General features: G+C 37.9%; 1 protein-coding gene across 8 annotated transcripts in view; it reads right to left on the reverse strand.

The window, feature by feature from the left end:
* CEP70 (centrosomal protein 70) overlaps positions 1 to 15813 on the reverse strand; it is a 113602-nt gene that overhangs the window by 63845 nt on the left and 33944 nt on the right. For 4 of the 8 annotated variants that reach the window (XM_059162753.1, XM_059162755.1, XM_059162749.1 and 1 more), the window contains one exon: positions 1236 to 1361. In XM_059162753.1, coding sequence (XP_059018736.1) covers positions 1236 to 1250 — 15 coding nt within the window. In that variant the 5' untranslated portion in view covers positions 1251 to 1361. Of the gene's footprint in view, positions 1 to 1235; positions 1362 to 2978; positions 3070 to 4776; positions 4947 to 15813 lie in introns of all 8 variants that reach the window. The other 4 variants (XM_059162751.1, XM_059162747.1, XM_059162750.1 and 1 more) reach the window with 3 other exon arrangements.

A 15813-nucleotide genomic window follows, 5' to 3' on the forward strand; every position in this document is an offset into this window, starting at 1 on the left:
TAACTGAACAGTCAATAAATGCAAGTCACTCAAAAACAAGTATCACTTAATGAGCAGGGTCACCAAAAAAAAAAAATAAATAAAATAAAAAAAAATCAAAACATCTGAATGGTCAAAACCAATGATGCAGACAAGGTCCAACTATAAAAAGGAGTCTGTCCATCTAGGTAACTGATTCTAATAGAATCCCTCTGAGAGACTCTCCCAAGTTTGCATCTCTGATTCTAAATAAGTACTTATACCATAAACCTGAGAGGGGAATCCTAACTCTCTAGATTAAGGAAATAAATAAATAAATAAAATTAAATCCATGATAATAGTTTATAAGTCGTTTAATGATCAATTTGAAATCACTGTGTGAAGTAACTTACTTTTTAAGTTATTAAAGTATATTTGAAAAGGGAATTTGAGTGAATTTTCAAAGTGCTTGAAAAATAAAATTTACACAATAGTTTTCACTAGTGATCTATAGTATTAAATACTGTAATACCTTTAAGATTAATAATTTAGGTAACAGACAAAGTATATATAAAAGTGTTACAAAGTACATATAAAAGTATTACTCTCCACATCCAAATGCCCCTAAACATCAAAGAATCTCTCAAGACAAGAAAGAAACAAATTACCCTCATCACAGCACTATTACTAACAGCGCCTAATCTTTCCTTTTGACTGCTGAGTTTCTTCACCTTCTTTATCCTTTCCACACTTCTCCTCCCTCCTACACTCTTTGCCCTTACTTATGTTGTAGGTCTTCTGGTCACAAAGATTCATGACTCAGAATTAAAATTATTGAAGATAACTGGTTTTGGAGCCAAATGTGTGGACATCTCAATGTTAGTCTATTATGACTCATAAAAACCAAGTACTCTGTAAATAATGCTACATATTCTGAATGATCAAATGATATAAATGTATATTGTTCTCTAATAACTCTCTTAAGAATAATGTAACTGTTTGAAAATTCTGAAAAGCCAATAACGGTCTTTTCTAAAGTATGTGTTACAGAACACTAATTAAATGTTCATGAGACTAATGTTAAATAAACAGGAAATACTGTATGCTAAAACCTATTTGTGAAGTCTGAGAATGATGAAATCATTAGATAATCTTTAACCCAAGATTTCCCAAAAATTATTTTACTAAAGAATCCTTTAAGATTTTTCATATACGTAGATGTAATATTCTTTGACACATACTTCAAGAAACACTGGCTTCAAATATTTTACATTTACCTGTTTTTCCGTCATGAGTGTGTTTGATGATTTACTGGACTCCTAGGCTTTAGGGGCTGCTGGAGATAATAGTATCTTTTGTAAAATTGGAAGAAGTAGCTTGGCAAGAAAAAATATTCACGTTGCCTAAATGAAAAAAGAAAAAGTGCAATAGGTGTTAAGGGAAATTATATTTAAAGGAACCTGTAACTAGGGGCACCTGGGTGGCTCAGTTGTTAAAAGAACCTATTAGCTATTCGGCAATTTAAGCCATTCTTGTGTCTCCTGTGCCAAAATTTGTATGACTTCTTAGCTGATTTTAAGAATGATTAGAATAAACTCTATCTTAGTTCTCCTCTACAAATAAAACATTATGGGTTTTACACACACACACAGAGAGAGAGAGAGAGAGAGAGAGAGAGAGAACACTATTTGTTTGACTGGATAATGATCTTCTCAGGATTAGTAAGAAAAGTAGGCGGCCTCCTGGCTGCCAGGTCAGTGTTTCCTCCAAAGCATCCTTCTCCTTCTTATGCTTCAGATAGCAAAATCCAACTAAACAATTTACTATTCACCCTTAAGTCTGGCCTACGGGATGTAGTCTTTCCACTTTATTTTCAGAAAAACCTAATAACATGTTACAAAGTCTCAAATTCTGCCACTTTTGTACTTGATATCATACTATCTCTCCTTTAAGCTTTGGTCTCTTTCAACAACTCAGTCACACACAATGTTAATCCCTCCTGCTTTTACAACTCTTTCAGCTAGTTTTAACTTTTCATTAGAGAAATTTTCAGAAATACACAAAAATAGAGAAAGAATATAATAAACCCATGAATACAGCTCCAACATTCTTTCATTCTTATTTCTTCTTCATTTCTAATGTATACTGTATATTTTATGCTAACTTCTCTTTATAATAATTTCTAATGTATACTGTATAATTTCAAATACAAATTCTTTTTCAACACAGTTTTAATACCATTATCACATCAAATAAAACCAATAATTTCTTACTACCACTTATTACCTAGCCCAAGTTCTATTCCCCACCAAATGTTCTAAAAATGTCTTATTTTTTTTCCAAATCAGGATCCAGAAGTCCACATGTGGCACTCTAAAATTTCTTCTAATCTATAGCAGTGCCACTCCCTCTTTTTTGGTTGAAAAAATAGGTCATCAGTCTCGCAAAACTCCCCTTATTTCATATTTGGCTTACTGTATCCTTGTCTTTTAACCTATTTCTCCATCCCCTATATTTCTTGTAAACTGGTTACATCTAGAGGCTTTATTAGATTCAGATTCAGTATTTTCTGGCAAAAATACTTCAGAGGTGGTGCTGTGTTCATTTTATTTTAACACCATCAAAAGTCAGCCATAATTTTAAAGATTTTTTGTTTTGTTTAGTTTTGTTAGAGAGAGAGGTAGGCAGAGAGAGAAGCAGGCTCTTTGCTGAGCCAGGAGCCTGTTGTGGGACTCAATCCAAGGATCCTGGGATGCTGACCTTAGACAAAGGCAGACGCTTAACCAACTGAGCCACCCAGGTGTCCCAAGAGTCAGCCAGAATTTTAAAGTGGGAAGAATACATCCTTGTAGACCAGACATAATGGTGGTTGATATCCCCAAAGAGTGTGGAGCCACATAATCTGACAATCTCCCTAACTACCACAATGGACCTCTTTCAAATCATCAAAATGTCGTCTTTCCAGATTCAAGGCCTGGCCACTCTTATCCTATTCTTCACTTAGTTAACTCATACTTGACCTTAAGATCCTGACTCAGATTTCTTTCTTCGGGAAAAACTTCCCTAATCCCATGACCAGATCAGGTCCTCGTGTTATATGTTCTTGTAGCACTATAAAGAATAAAGTATAGAGGTTTAGCATTCAGTGTCAGATGGCCAGAGTGACTAACAGCTTAACTATGTAACTAGATGACATTGACAAACTCATTAACCTCTTTGAGCATTGATTTTTTCATCTGTAAAGAAGGAACACAGTAATGCTTATATCTCATGGGTTAAATTAAGTCATACAACATATAGAAAGTCCTTAGAGTGAGATACCTGGCATATAGAAACTTATAGATAAGTGGCAGTTGCTATATAAAAAGTATGCTAAACAAAATGGATCTTAATCATACAATCATATATTAGCTTAGATGTTTTCTACAAATTAATCAGACAATCACCTCATACATCTGTTTTACATAAACATGTCTAGGTAAGACTAAATTCTATGAAATGGTAATGGTGGAGTAAGCAGCTCTGTCTCCAAAGGCAACTAAGAAAGCTGAATAAAGTACATTAAATTCAGGGAGCTTGGTTGCTCACGCAGTAGTGCACGCAGCTCTTTATCTCAGGGTCATGAGTTAGAGCCCCCTCTTGGGGGCAGAGGTTACTTTCAAAAACAAACAAAAAACATTAAACTATTTTTCTTACAAGCATTAAAGAACTAACACAATACTAAGGAAGTACCGGGCAAAAAAATCAAGGAGATAGGAACCCATTATTTCCCTAAAGGCATTTGGCAATCCAAAGAAAGAGCTATGAAAATGCCATCCCCCAAACATTTAAAATTGTTAACTGTAAAGACTACAATGTTCAGGATAAGAGTTAACTAGAAGCAAACTGTCCATACCATGAACTGAAACTGGTTCCTCTCCTGAGTCATTTCAGTATCTCAAGAAGATACCAAATTAAAAACTATTTCAGGGGCGCCTGGGTGGCTCAGTGGGTTAAGCCTCTGCCTTTGGCTCAGGTCATGATCTGAGAGTCCTGGGATCGAGCCCCACATCAGGCTCTCTGCTCAGCAGGGAGCCTGCTTCCCTCTCTCTGCCTGCCTCTCTGCCTACTTGTGATCTCTCTATCAAATAAATAAATAAAATCTTAAAAAAAAATGCTTTCATGGGGCACCTGGTACCTCATTTGGTTAGCATCTGCCTTCAGCTCAGGTTGTGACCTCAGGGTCCTGGGATCAAACCCCACTTTGGGCTCCCTGCTCAATAGGAAGTCTGCTTCTCCCTCTCTCTGACCCCCACTCCTGCTCATGCTTGCTCTCTAAAACATAAAATTTTTTTAAGTTTTTTTTTAATTCTTTACTTTTTATAAACATATATTTTTATCCCCAGGGATACAGGTCTGTGAATCGCCAGGTTTACACACTTCACAGCACTCACCAAAACACATACCCTCCCCAATGTCCATAACCAAACATAAAATCTTTTTTAAAAAAATTTTTAAAGAAAAATAGTGCTTCCATGTACCTGGCAGAAGCAAATGAAATCTTCTCTGGAAAAGGGCCTTAAAATATCCCCACCAGAAAATGTTTCAAATACAACATCCAGCAAATAGTCAAAGATAACCAAGGCATACAGGAAATAAGACATAAAGAGACAGAAACAACAGTCAAAAGAAACCAACTAAGAAAGAAGGACTTCTGATACTGCAGTTATTAGGCAGAGACAATAAAACAATTATGCTGACAATGTTCCAAGAAATAAAAATCAAAGCTTGAAACTTTACTAGAGAACTGTAAACTGAAAAAGAAACAGAACAGGGCACCTGGGTGGCTCAGCTGGTTAAGAGACTGCCTTCAGCTCAGGTCATGATCCTGGAGTCCCAGGACCAACTCCCACATCAGGCTCACAGCTCTGCAGGGGAGTCTGTTTCTCCCTCTGACCTTCTCCCCTCTCATGCTCTCTCTCTCTTTCTAATAAAGAAGTAAATAAAATCTTAAAAAAGAAAAGAAAAGAAAAGAAACAAAAAGATTTGAAAAAGAATAAAAATTTAGAACAAAAATTACAATAGCTGAAAGTAAGATCTCAAATCACAGGCTTAAAGTAGATAAGAAAGCAGAAGAGAAAATTAAACAAATAAATGAAAGGAACGTAGAACAGACTCCATCTTTTTAGTTCTCTATGCTACATTCAGGAAAACACAGCAGACATTCAGAGGATACATAAATAATTGCCATCCAAGAAATAGAGAAAAAATGAAGAAGCAGGATTTGAAGATATAATGGCAAAGAAATTTTGAGAGCCAGTGAAAGACATAAATCCACCAATTATAGAAGCCCAGCAAACTGCAAACAAAACAGAGAAAAAAAAATCACACCTAGGCACATAATATTAAAGTACAGATAAACAAAGACAGAAAAGCTCAAAAGGAATTACAGAAAAAAAAATCATCTTCAAGGAGTGACAACTGAAATGTCAGCTAAATTCTTAGCAGTAGTAATGCAAACTAATAGTGAACTAATATATTCGATGTGCTGAAAGAAAATAATTGCCAATCTAAAATTCTAAATCTAGTGAAAATATCCACTAATAATGAGGACATAGGACATTTTCAAGCAAACAAAACAAATCTGACAGAACTAGTCTATAAAAAATTCTAAAGGAGATGCTTCATGCAAAAGATTGCTTGATTAAAAAGACAAAAATGCAGAAAGGAATAAAGAGCAAAGAAATGAATACTGCAAAGAAACACTGACTACATAAAATAAGCTCTTATGAAGATTTAAAAATATACCTAAGGGGCACCTGGGTGGCTCAGTCAGTTAAGCATCTGTCTTCAGCTCGGGTCATGATCCTCGGGTCAGATCCTAGGATTCTGGGATTGAGTCCCACATCAGACTCCCTACGTGACAGGGAGTCTGCTTCTCTCTCTCCCTCGGCCCCTCCTCCCTCTTGTGCTCCCTCCTCTCTCTCTCACCCTCTCTCAAATAAATAAAAACCTTTAAAAAATAAATAAAAGTAAAACATAGCTAAAATGAACAATAATAAAATGTATTAGCTGGGAGTAGGGCAAATAGAATACCAATGTTCCAATTTTGTTTATAATTCAGGAGGAAGATAAAGGCATCTTTTAATATCAGTATTTTGCAAATTAAGGATGCTTAAGAATTTCTGAAACAGCCGCTGAAGAACAGAACTCGAATGTATAATACAAAGGGGGAAAAAAAAGGAACCATGAGGATGAATGAAAATAAATCTAAAGGGATGAAACAGAGAACAAATGGAACAAAAATACAGATTTAAACTCACATCTGTAATCATATTAAATGTAAATAGATTAAATGCTCCAGTTAAAAGAGAAAGACTATCAAGCTGGATTAAAAAAAAAAAAGTCAAACTATATGATTTTGAAGGAAAAAAGACAACTAAAATATTTAAAAGCCATATACAATATGAACATACAAAATGGTAAAGATAAAGAATAAAGAAAGGATTGATGACATGGTAATAGCAAAGTTTTTTAAATCTCTGAATCCCTATATTAAAACAAAACAACTAGGTATCAAAGAAAAAACCCCAAAAACAGTTTTTGTATCAAAACATAGTGACATAAATTGTCCCCCACAAACATTAAAATAGAAGTGGGTGGACACAAATCACTAAGGCTGCAAGAACTACAAGGTGTCAGCATCTGTGTAAGAAAACAAGAAAAAGCAACAGGCAGTATTTAACAGTCATAAAAACAGGAGGATTCCCAAATCATTAGTATTCACTAATATTCACTATTGCACTAATATGAAAACAGGTGAATCTGGAAGGGGTTTTACACTTGTGCCATAAGGACTATAGTTGTTAGAGTCCTATGAACACTCAAAATTGACATGTAAGAACTCCATGACAGGGCCCACAGTTAGAAGACACTTCTGAGAATGGAACCAAAATTGAGCAAGACAGGAACAAGAGAGAGGAAGGGGAAAATTGAGACCAAAGTGGGTTGGGTAACAGACCCAAGAAATCTCAGAAAACAAACTGCCATATTTTTTAACACTACACAGAAGCAGCAGAAGAGGGAAGTCTGAGAAATCAGAATGGCTTTCCTGAATTCTGTCCCACTGTAAAAGTCCAAGAAGAGAGAATTCTGGGAAGACTACAGAGTAAAGAGTACCAGGAATTTGTCTCTGCACCTAGACACCAATTGCACTGGCAGAATCTATCTCAAGTAAGTATTTTAGAACTCTGTGGAGTCTACTGAGGTTTGCAAATTCCAGGAAAAACTAGAATGACAATTTGTGGTTAATTACAATTTTAGCTCTGAGCACAGTAATATCCATTCCCCACCCCCATTCCCACAACTGGCAGCTGTTCACAGCATACCAGGAGCAGCTTGCCCCCAGGTCATGTAGGGTAAACAAGAAGAACCCTTTGCTCCAAATATCAGGGTTCTGTGATCTGATCAGTGATTATTACTTCTAACTTCAGAGAAGAAAAGAAGCTAAGTGACTTCCAGGAAATTTAAAGGGCCATTGTCCTTTTCTTTTCCTCTTCATTGTTCTGTCTTCACCCTTTTTGGGAGTCAGACACTGAAGACTACACATTTAAAGGCAAAGGCACATTTGGGAAACTATAATGTCAGGGCACATGCTAAGGGAAGGGTACAGGCTGAAAAAAACCTGAGAAAACCTTAAGTTTACACCTCAGGTTGATCCTTGGCACAGATACAGACTACAACAATCAAAAAACAAAAACAAAATCCAGCAAACACTGGTGAAGGAGAAGAGTCTGATTTTCAGAAATTACCACATTATTAAATTCAAATGTCCAGTTTCCAACAAAAAAGTAACAAACATGAAAAGCATCAGGAAATTATGGCCCATTTAAAGGAAAAAAAAATTAACAGAAACTATCCATGGGGAAGAAAGGGTGGGGGGGAGACTTGATGGCAGATCTACTAGACAAAGACTTTAAAACAACCATCTTAAAAAAACTAAAGGAAGATGTGAAAACGAACAATATATGAACAAAATGGAAATCTCAATAAAGATAAGAAAAACCTAAAAAAAATTAAAAAGAAGGGCACCTAGCCAGCTCAGTCAGTTGAGCATCCAATTCTCGGTTTTGCCTCGTGATCTCATGGGCCATGGGACTGAGCCCTGTGTCAAGCTCCCCACTCAGTGGAGTGTCTGTTTAAAAGATTCTCTTCCTCTGCCCCTCCCCCAACTCTTACACTCTCTCTCTCTAAAATAAATAAATAAAAGTCTTTTTCAAAAAATAAGGGAAGGAAAGGAAAAATAAAGTAAGATAAAAACAGAGAGGGAGGAAAACCATAGGAGATTCTTAACTATAGGAAGCAAACTGAGCGTTCCTGGATGGGAGGTGGGTAGGGGGATGGAGTAACTGGGTGATGCCCATGAAGGAGGGCACTTGATGTAATGAGCACAACTTGATGCAACGTAACTGATGAATCATTAAATTCTCCCCTAAAACTAGTAACACACTGTATGTTAACTAAGTTGAATTTAAATTTTAAAAAAATTTTTAAAGGAAAATATTGTTTTAAAGGAAAAGAGGAGCACCTAGGTGGCTCAGTGGTTTGAAGCCTCTGCCTTCGGCTCAGGTCATGATCCCAAGGTCCTGGGATCGAGCCCCGCATCGGGCTCTCTGCTCAGAAGGAAGTCTGCTTCTCCCCCTCAACCTCTTCCTACCTCTCTGCCTACTTATAATCTCTGTCTGTCAAATAAACAAAATCTTAAAAAAAAAAAAAAAAGAATTATTGGTTTATGTTTTGGGACACACATGTATAAACATATAATCATGTGACAAAAACTGAAAGAGGTGGGGCTGTAACTATATAAAGAACAGAGTTTTTGCATGCTATTGAAAAACAATAACATGCAAAGTAGGTTAAAGCCTCTGCCTTCCGCTCAGGTCATGATCTCAGGGTCCTGAGATCGAGTCCTGCATTGGGTTCTCTGCTCAGCAGAGAGCCTGCTTCCTTCTTTCTCTCTCTCTAAGCCTGTCTCTCTGCCTACTTGTGATCTCTGTCTGTCAAATAAATAAAATCTTTTAAAAAAATGTATACACTTGGGCGCCTGGGTGGCTCAGTGGGTTAAACCGCTGCCTTCGGCTCAGGTCATGATCTCAGGGTCCTGGGATCGAATCCCACATCAGACTCTCTGCTTAGCAGGGAGTCTGCTTCCCTCTCCTTCTCTCTCTCTGCCTGCCTTTCTAACTACTTGTGATCTCTGTCGAATAAATAAATAAATAAAACCTTTAAAAAAAATGTATACACTTAATAACACGATCAAGGCACATTCGGCAAAAATTGACAGAACTGAAGGAAGAAATCATTCTATAATAATAGTTTAAATAGACTTTAATACCAATAACAGAACTCTCAATAACAGAACACTAGGCATTGGAGCACTGGGTGGCTCAGTGGGTTAAAGCCTCAGCCTTCGGCTCGGGTCGTGGTCCTGGGGTCCTGGGATGGAGCCCTGCATCAGGCTCTCTGCTCATGTTATTCTCTCTGCCTGCCTCTCTGCCTACTTGTGATCTCTGTCAAATAAATAAATAAAATCTAAAAAAAAAAAAAAAAAAACAGAACACCAGGCAGAAGATAAGTAATGAAACAGGAATTAAACATAATAAACCAGAGCGAAGAGATTTATAAAGGACACTATACTCAACAAAAACACAATACATCACCTGCTCAAGTATACATGAGACTTCTTCCAGGACAGACTATATGGTAGGCCACAAATTAAGTCACAACAGATTTTAAAAGGTAGATCATAGAAAGTACATTCTCAGACCACAACGGGATAAAGTTAGAAATCAACAACAGAAAGAAAATGGAAAACTCAGAAATTTGCGATAATTAAGCAATATACTCAACCAAACAATAGATCAAAGAAGAAATCACAAGATAAATTAGAAAATACTTAGAGGGGAACCTGGGTGGCTCAGTCAGTTAAGTGTCTGTTTTTGGCTTAGGTCATGATCTAAGGGTACTGGGACAGAGCCCCAAGTTGGGCTCTCTGCTCAGTGAAGAGTTTGCTTCTCCCTCTATCGCCACACCCTGCTGATGCTTGCACTCTCTCTCTCAAATAAAGAAGATTTTTTAAAAAAACAAAAGATATGGGATGCCTGGGTGGCTCAGTGGGTTAAGCCTCTGCCTTTGGCTTGGGTCCTGGGATCAAGCCCCGCATCAGGCTCTCTGCTCAGCAAGGAGCCTGCTTTCTCTACTCTGTGCCTGCCTCTCTGCCTACTTGTGATCTCTGTCTGTCAAATAAATAAAATCTTTAAAAAAAAAAAAAAAAAAACAAAGATGAAAGAAAGAAAAAAATACTTAAAGATGAAGAAAAACAAAAATAGGGGCATCTGGCTGGCTCAGTCAGATCAGACTCTTGATCTCTCATGGTCATGAGTTTGAGCCCCACCTTGTGTGTAGAGATTACTTAAATAAAACTTAAAAACAAAAACAAAATAAAAAATACAAATACCAAACCTATGGGACTCAGTAAAAGCAGTGATGGGGGAAATTTGTAGCTATAAACATTTACATTAATAACTGAGGCTCTTACTGCTAGGATAAATGAGGCAGAAGAGAGAATTAGTGATACAGAAGACCAAATGATAGAAAATAAAGAAAGCTGAGAAAAGAGAGATAAATAATTACTGGATCATGAGGGGGAGAATTCAAGAGGTAAGTGATACCATAAGACAAAACAATATTAGAATAATTGGGATGGGGCACCAGTTGTTAAGCATCTACCTTTGGTTCAGGTCATGATCCCAGGGTCCTGGGATTGAGCCCCACATTGGGCTCCCTGCTTTTTCCTCTCCCACTCCCCCTGCTTGTGCTTCCTCTCTCACTGTCTCACTGTCCAATAAATAAATAAATAAATAAAATCTTATAAAAACAATAATTAGGATCCCAAAAGAAGAAGAAAGAGTAAGATAAAGCTTTCATCATCAAGACAGTATGGTGTTGGCACAAAAACAGACACATTGATCAATGGAACAGAACAGAGAGCCCAGAAATGGACCCTCAACGCTATGGTCAACTAATCTTTGACAAAGCAGCAAAGAATGTCCAATGGAAAAAAGACATTCTCTGCAACAAATGGTGTTGGGAAAATTGGACAGTCACATGCAGAAGAATGAAACTGGACCATTTCCTTACAGCACACACGAAAATAGACTCAAAATGGATGAAAAACTTCAATGTGAGACTGGAATACATCAAAATCCTTGAGGAGAACACAGGCAGCAACCTCTTCGACATCAGCTGCAGCAACTTCTTCCTAGAAACATCGCCAAAGGCAAGGGAAGCCAGGGCAGAAATGAACTACTGGGAATTCATCAAGATAAAAAAGCTTTTGCACAGTAAAGGAAACAGTCAACAAAACCAAAAGACAACCAACAGAATAGAAGAAGATATTTGTTAATGACATATCAGATAAATGGCTAGTATCCAAAATCTATAAAGAACTTATCAAACTCAACACCCAAAGAACAAGTTATCCAATCAAGAAATGGGCAGAAGACATGAACAGACATTTCTCCAAAGAAGGCATCCAGATGGCCAACAGACACAGGAAAAAGTGCTCAGCCTCCCTCGGCATCAGGGAAATACAAATCAAAACCACAATGAGATACCACCGGAGAAGGGGGAACGCTCCTACACTGTAGGTGAGAATGCAAGCTGGTGCAGCCACTCTGAAAAACAGTATGGAGGTTCCTCAAAAAGTTGAAAATAGAGCTACCCTTCGATCCAGCAATCGCACTACGTGGTATTTACCCTAAAGATACAAATGTAGTGATTGGAAGGGACACGTGCACCCCAATGTTTATAGCAGCAATGTCCACAATTGCCAAACTATGGAAAGAGCCTAGATGTGCATCAGATGAATGGATAAAGAAGATGTATATATATGTATATATATACACAATGAAATACTATGCAGCCATCAAAAAAGCCTCAAATCTTGCCATTTACAATGACATGGATGGAACTAGGGGGTATTAAGCTAAGGGAAATAAGTCAGAGAAAGACAATTGTCATATGATCTTACTGATACGAGAAATTTGAAAAACAAGACAGAGGATCATAGAGGAAAGGGGGGAAAAATGAAACAAGCTGAAACCAGAGAGGGGGACAAACCATAAGACACTCATAATCACAGGAAACAAATGGAGGGTTGCTGGAGGGGAGGCAGGTGAGAGATATGGGGTGGCTGGGTGATGGGACACTGTGGAGGGTATGTGCTATGCTGAGTGCTGTAAATTGCGTAAGACTGATGAATTACAGACCTGTACCCCTGAAACAATACATTTATGTTAATAAACAAACAAACAAACAAAAAAATAGTTCAACATATGAAAAGCAATGTAATGGACTACATTAATGCAATGAGGGACAAAAAGAACACATGATCATCTTAATTGATACAGAAAGAGCATTTGACCAAACTGAACACCATTTCATGATAAGAAAAAAAAACACTGAACAACCTAGGAAAAGAACAAATCTAGCTTGGGGCACCTGGGTGTCTCAGCCAGTTGAGCATTCAACTCTTGGTTTTGGTTCAGGTCATGATCTCAGAATTGTGAGACTAAGCCCCGTGTCAAGACTCCATGCTCAGTGAGCAGTCTGCTTGAGATTCTCTCCTTCTCTCTCCCTCTGTCCCCCCTCTACACTTGCACACACACACACACTCTGTCTAAAATAAATAAAATCTTTACAAAGAAAAAAAAATCTACTTCAACATAATAAAAGCCACATATGAAAACCTACAGTGAACATCATATTTAATGGTCAAAGACTGAATGTTTTTCCTCTAAGATCAGAAACAAAGCAAGGATTTCCACATTCCCCACTTCTATTCCATATATTTCTGGGAGGTCTAGCCAAAGCAATTAATCTAGAAAGGGAAATCTAGAAAAAGATGACCAAATTGAAAATGAAGAAGTAAAATTACCTGTTTGAGGGTGATATAATCTTGTATGTAGAACAGCCTAAAGAGTCCACCAAAAAAACCAAAAACCTTTTAGAATAAATGAATTCAACAAAAATACTAGGATGTAGGGTCAACACACAAAAATCAGCTACATGTATATACACCAACAATAAACAATTCAAAAGGTAACTTAAGAACACAATTCCACTTACAATAGCATTAAAAGAAATATAATCAAAGAGGTCAAAGACCTGTACAATCAAGACTGCAAAACACTGATCAAAGAAATTAAAAAACCAAACAAATGGAAAAACATCCTATGCTCATGGATTGGAAGACTTAGTATTAAGAGGCCCATAATGCCCAAAGCAGTCTACATAACCAATGCAATCCCTACCAAAATCCCAATGACTTTTTTGTTGTTGTTGCAGAAATAAAAATCATTCTAAATACACAGGGACTCTCAAGGGACCACAAATGGCCAAGACAGTCTTGAAAAAGAACAAATCTGGAGGACCTATACTTCCTGATTTCCAAACTCACTGTAAAGATACAGAAATTAAAAGTGTGGTACTGGGGGACCCACATCGGGCTCCTTGCTCAGCGGGGAGCCTGCTTCTCCCTCTGCCTCTGCTGCCACTCTGCTGCCTGTGCTCGCTCGCTCTCTCTCTCTCTGGCAAATAAATAAATAAAATCTTTAAAAAGTACTGGCATAAAGACGGACATAGAAACCAATGGAGTAGAACAGATAAGCCAGAAATAATCCCCCACCTATATTATCAAAAGATTTTCTTTCTTTTTTTTTTTTTTAAGATTTATTTCTTGGGGCGCCTGGGTGGCTCAGTGGGTTAAGCCGCTGCCTTCGGCTCAGGTCATGATCTCAGGGTCCTGGGATCGAGTCCCGTGTCGGGCTCTCTGCTCAGCAGGGAGCCTGCTTCCTCCTCTCTCTCTCTCTGCCTGCCTGTCTGCCTACTTGTGATCTCTCTCTGTCAAATAAATAAATTAAATCTTTAAAAAAAAAAAAGAAAGATTTATTTCTTTATTTTAGAGAGAAAAAGTGAGAGCAAGTATGGGGAGTGGCAAAGGGAGAGAATCCTGAAGCAGATGCCCTGCTGAGCAAGAAGCCCAGCACAGGGCTGGATCTCAGAACACAGGAGATCATGACCCAAGAGATCATAAACAGCACTGAAATCAAGAGCTGGAGGCTTAACCTACTGAGCCACTTAGGAACCTTGAAAAGATTTTCAACAAGAATGCCAAAATCGTTCATGGAGGAAGTATGGTGTCTTCAACAAATGGTTCTGGGAAAACTGGACATGCACATGCAAAAGAATGAAGCTGAACCCTTACCTAACACCATATACAAATATTAACTAAAAATAGATAAAAGACCTAAACATAAGAGTCAAAATAATAAAACTCTTAAAAGAAATTATAGGGTAAAATTCCACAACACTGGATTTGGTTGTGGTTCCTTGGATTGACACAAGAGGCACAGGAAACAAAAGAAAAAACAAATTGGACTTCACAAAAATTAAACCTTTAGTGCATCAGGGCACCTGGGTGGCTCAATCTTTAAGCACCTGCATTTGGCTTGGGTCATGATCCCAGGGTCCTGGGATAGAGCCCAACCTCAGGCTCCCTTCTCAGTGGGAGGCCTACTTCTCCCACTCCCTCTACCTGTGTTCCCTCTCTCACTGTGTCTCTGTCACATAAATAATTTAAAAACTTTAGTGCATCAAAAGATACTATCAACATAGTAAAAAGGCAACCCATTGAATGGGAAAAAATATTTCCAAATCATATATGTGATAAGGAATCAATATCCAAAATAGAGAACTTCTAATACTGAATAAAAAAAAAATCTGAATAAAAAATGGACATATAAGGGCCTATTTAGCCAGAGTAATTCCATCTTGAATTAAACAATCATTTTGTTGTTTATGCAGTAAAACTTAAACTGACCCTGCTCCCCCCAGGGGACTTACTTAAAAGCAAATCAGGGCAACCAGTCCCAGGTGACAAAGCCCAAATACAAGGGTGCATCAGGCCAGGTGGAGGTATCCAATCAGTGGGGGGGCATACTGTCTCCTTATCTACCAAGGAGTGTGGGTCCTGCCTATTGGGTGCCAATTCTGACCAAGGTGATAGGCTAGTTCAAATATCTACTAGAGTAAATCATAATTCAATTGGTCACTTATATGTGACCTAGCATGACTGTGCAGCTTTTTCTGTGTGTTACAATTTCATTGGCCACCTGTGCGTGGCCAGGCCCAACCACATGGCCTTTGCCCTTAAAAGCTAGTATGTAAAGCAGAGAGGGGTTGCCCTCTCTGTAAGAGGCATGACCCTGGCCAGTTGGTTTGATTCTTGATGCTTGGCGCGAAATAAAGCTTTGCTTGACCTTCGCTTTGTATCAGTCTCGCTCCTTTAATCACGGACTCATTATTGGGGGACCTTTCAGACAAAGAACTTGACGTGTAAATGGCCAATAAAAACTTGAAAAGATATTCAACTTCAATACCTATTAGATAAATGCAAATCAAAATGCTATGGCAAAAAAAAAAAAAAAAAGATAAATGTAAATCAAAACTACAATGAGCTACCACCTCACATCCATTAGGCTACTGTCAGGAAAACAAAAAGTACCAAGTATTGCCAAGAATGTGGAAAAACTGGGGGGTAAGAAAAGAATAAATGAAACAAGATGGGATCGGGAGGGAGACAAACCGTGAGACTCTAATCTCACACAAAAAAACTGAGGGTTGCTGGGGGAAGGTGGGGGAGGGACAGGGTGGTGGGGTTAAGGATATTGGGGAGGGTATGTGCTATGGTGAGTGCTGTGAAGTGCGTAAACCTGGCGATTCATAGACCTGTACCCCTGGGGCTAATAATATATG

The sequence above is a fragment of the Mustela lutreola genome, chromosome 2 (genome assembly GCF_030435805.1).
Source record: "Mustela lutreola isolate mMusLut2 chromosome 2, mMusLut2.pri, whole genome shotgun sequence".
In the NCBI taxonomy this organism is placed as follows: Eukaryota; Metazoa; Chordata; class Mammalia; order Carnivora; family Mustelidae; genus Mustela; species Mustela lutreola.